At 42.3% G+C, this 3,559-nt stretch overlaps 1 protein-coding gene across 1 annotated transcript; it reads left to right on the forward strand.

The window, feature by feature from the left end:
* The first annotated feature begins 311 nt into the window (after positions 1–311).
* LOC125611155 (chromobox protein homolog 1-like) lies at positions 312–3,222 on the forward strand. The gene is made up of 3 exons (XM_048785190.1): positions 312–393; positions 2,362–2,562; positions 2,604–3,222. The coding sequence occupies exons 1-3, from the start codon at positions 312–314 to the stop codon at positions 3,200–3,202; spliced, it is 882 nt and encodes a 293-aa protein (XP_048641147.1). The 3' UTR covers positions 3,203–3,222.
* The last annotated feature ends 337 nt before the right edge of the window (positions 3,223–3,559 follow it).

Raw genomic sequence — 3,559 nt, forward strand, 5'->3', positions numbered from 1 at the left:
TCACATACATGTACCTCTGAACATGCTTGTGGTGACAAGTGCATGGAGTACTGCCTACATAGCATACATTAATGGCATCTGAGTGGCAGGCCACTCCCCTCAGACTAGGCACATGAGCAGCAGACTGCTTACCCCGTAGGTACAGCCCTGGGCATGAGTCCATTTGTTGCAGTCCCTGTGCTTACTCCGTGGCCCACTTCTTGACTGGTCGCTACAAAGACAGACAAAGATTATATTCTTCCCTAAGTCAATGGCAACTGCCTCCTTATGAGGCAACACCAAAGCCAGCAAGGGACTATGACAGCTTAGAAATGACCAGGCCCCCAGACAGGCCCAAGCTATGGTCTCCCAGAAAGCCATTCCAGGAAGCCAGAGATCCTTTTGAGGATTTATGTAAGATAAGAGATAAAAAGTGTGGTAAAGGAATAAAAGCCTTCCCAATCTACACAGCCCCCATACCACAGCACCCTGCCACTTGGTATCCACACACATTGGGTACCCTGAAGGAGTTAAAGAAGGCAGTAAAAGAGGATGGGCCCCAGGGGCCTTTTGCAGAGCAAATGTTCAAATCACTCAGTCTTGAAATTAATTGCCCTTGAGACTGGAAAGACCTAGCCAGAGCAGCTCTTGAGCCCACAACATTTTTGAAGTGGAAAGCATGTTTCTATGATAAATGTGAACAGCAGGAGGATTGTAACCACACCTCAAATGTTAACCTCCCAGCTGCATGCTTTCAGGGAGAGGAAATCTACAGTTCCCCTGAAGTACAAGCCACAGGCTCACAAAATTAATTTGATCAGGTGTGGCTCTGTGCTCTAAGAGCTTGGAGAAAGTTGCTAGCTGGGGAAGGTACAGTTTCTATAAAGGGCTTATGGCAAAAAGACACTGAAGACTTGCCACAGTTTATTGACAGAGTAAACAAGGTAGTAGAAGGGAAGATGTCTCATGAAGGAGCCAAGGTGGCCTTAGCCAAGGAATTGATCTGGGAAGGATTAAATAAGGAACATAGAGCAGCAGTGGTGCCAGTATGAAATGGTACACTGCATGACTGGATTTTGGTCACCCAGGATATAGGGACACAAGCAGCTGAAGCATCTCTGCTGGCCTCAGCCATGGCAGTTGCATAAAAGCAGGAATAAGGAGGCTTGCAAACAGCTAGTCAGAGACTGCAAAAGTGTGTACTCCTTTCCCCCCATTGGCCCTTTACAACCTGCTGGAGGGAATCCCCAAGAGTTAAAATCTAATGCTTTATGGCAAATGGATGTCACTCACTGTGCAAATTTTGGAAATTTAAAATATATTCATGTAGTCATTAATATCTATTCAGGCTATGCAATGGCCACAGCCTCCACAGGAGAAACCACAAAAAAGCAATTTCCCATTTATTAAAATGTTTTGGAATTATGGATGTTCCTATGTCTATTAAAACTGACAACGGGCCAACTTATACTAGGAAGACATTTCAAGTAGTTTGCCACAATTGGCATATACAGCACTTAACTGGAATCCCCTATAACCCTCAGACTCAAGGCATCATAGAAAGAACACACAAGAAATTAAAGACATGCTACAAAACAGAGGGAGAAATTATACCAAATTCCCTCTGATGCCTTGAACAAAACATTATTTGCTTTATATTTTCTTTCAATTTCAAAATTTTCTATGAGAGACAGCCCACTCACATGCTTGTATTTTTTAGTAAAATGAACAAAAATTATATCTTTCCAAGTATCTGAAAGTTATAAAATACAGCTTCAAACAAATCATGAGTAACCTTGAAGAATGTACAAGATTCATAAAATTGAGGAAATTGAAGAATGCACAAGATTCATAAAGTAAACTGTAGCTCCTATTTTTATCTTCTACTCTTAAATGTGTAAACCTTAATAGTGTACTCTTTTTTTTTTTTGACCAGGTACTGAACTCAGAGGAGCTTAACCATTGAACCACATCCCCAGAACTTTTTTTTTTAATTATTATTATTCTGAGACAAGGTCTTGCTAAGTTGCTTAGGATCACAGCCTTCTGAGTTACTGGAACTGCATTGAACTGCATGTGTGTTCCACTGTACCTGGCTCAATAGTGTCTTTTTTAAAGTGTCAATATCCAAATTGATGCATAATTTTTAAAAATTGAATAAATTTTAAAATTTTTATTTGTATGTTTTTTTGATGTATAAAATGTTGATACTTATGTTTGTTTATATAAAATATAAATGCTATTTGATAAATTTAATTTTTTTTTTCTCCTTAACAGGTTTCCATTATACTTTTCATTTAAAATGACTGCTCTGCTTTGGAAAATTTTTAACATTCACACTTTCTTTTGAATTTAATGTTTTTTTTTTCTTTTGAATTCCAGATCAAATAAACTTCGATAAAATTCAAGCTCAAGGATGCAGGCGCCTGGCAGCGAAGAGTGCGAGGCTCTTTGGTTCGGCTGAGGGTAGGGCCTTTGGCTGGGGCCTGCTGTACGCAGCTATAGCTAGGGGCTCCACTGTGGCCATCCCGCTTGTTGCTTTCCTGGGCGCCACTCCCCTGGCTGGCCCTAGGCGAAGCGTCAGTAGCGATTCTTTCTGGACTCTTGGGCGCTGCTCTGAGCAGCGTCACCCTCTACATCAGAAAGCTGGCAGGTGCTATGGGGAAAAAAACAAAACAAGAAGAAAGTAGAGGAGGTACTAGAAGAAGAAGAAGAAGAAGAGGAATATGTGGTGGAAAAAGTTCTGGATCGTCGGGTTTTAAAGGGCAAAGTGGAGTACCTCCTAAAGTGGAAGGGTTTCTCACATGAGGACAATACATGGGAGCCAGAAGAGAACCTAGATTGTCCTGACCTCATTGCTGAGTTTCTACAGTCCCAGAAAACAGCACATGAGACAGATAAATCAGAGGGCAGCAAGCGTAAAGCTGATTCGGATACTGAAGATAAGGGAGAAGACAGCAAACTGAAGAAGAAAAAAGAAGAGTCTGAAAAGCCACGGGGCTTTGCCTGGGGTTTGGAGCTGGAGCGGATTATTGGAGCTACAGACTCCAGTGGAGAGCTCATGTTCCTGATGAAATGGAAAAACTCTGATGAGGCTGACTTGGTCCCTGCCAAGGAAGCCAATGTCAAGTGTCCACAGGTTGTCATATCCTTCTATGAGGAAAGGCTGACGAGGCATTCCTACCCCTTGGAGGATGATGATAAAAAAGATAACAAGAATTAAGTCTTCTGAGTACCAGCCCCTGTCGCATGTGACTGGGCTTAAGTGGGGAGGGAAGGAGTTCTACTTGTCTTGACACCATAAAGGTGGCTTGAGAAGATGTCCTTTGAAGAGCCAGTCCAGTTTCTGTGCCTTGCAACAGCCCAAGTGCTTTAAAGCCGTTCCAAGCTGTATAGTCTGCACACCCATCCCAGTGGAGGGGAAAGGGGTGCGTGTTTCAAGGCAACCCATTCTGCACTTTATTGAGAAAAGCAAAGGGCCTTATATGAAGGACAAAATTTGCAGAATTGTGTGTGTGGGAAGGCAAAAAATATTGTTGATCTTCAAAGAGCATCTCCACAACCCACAGCCTTCTTCCCA

This window comes from Marmota marmota, unplaced genomic scaffold, assembly GCF_001458135.2.
Source record: "Marmota marmota marmota unplaced genomic scaffold, marMar, whole genome shotgun sequence".
In the NCBI taxonomy this organism is placed as follows: Eukaryota; Metazoa; Chordata; class Mammalia; order Rodentia; family Sciuridae; genus Marmota; species Marmota marmota.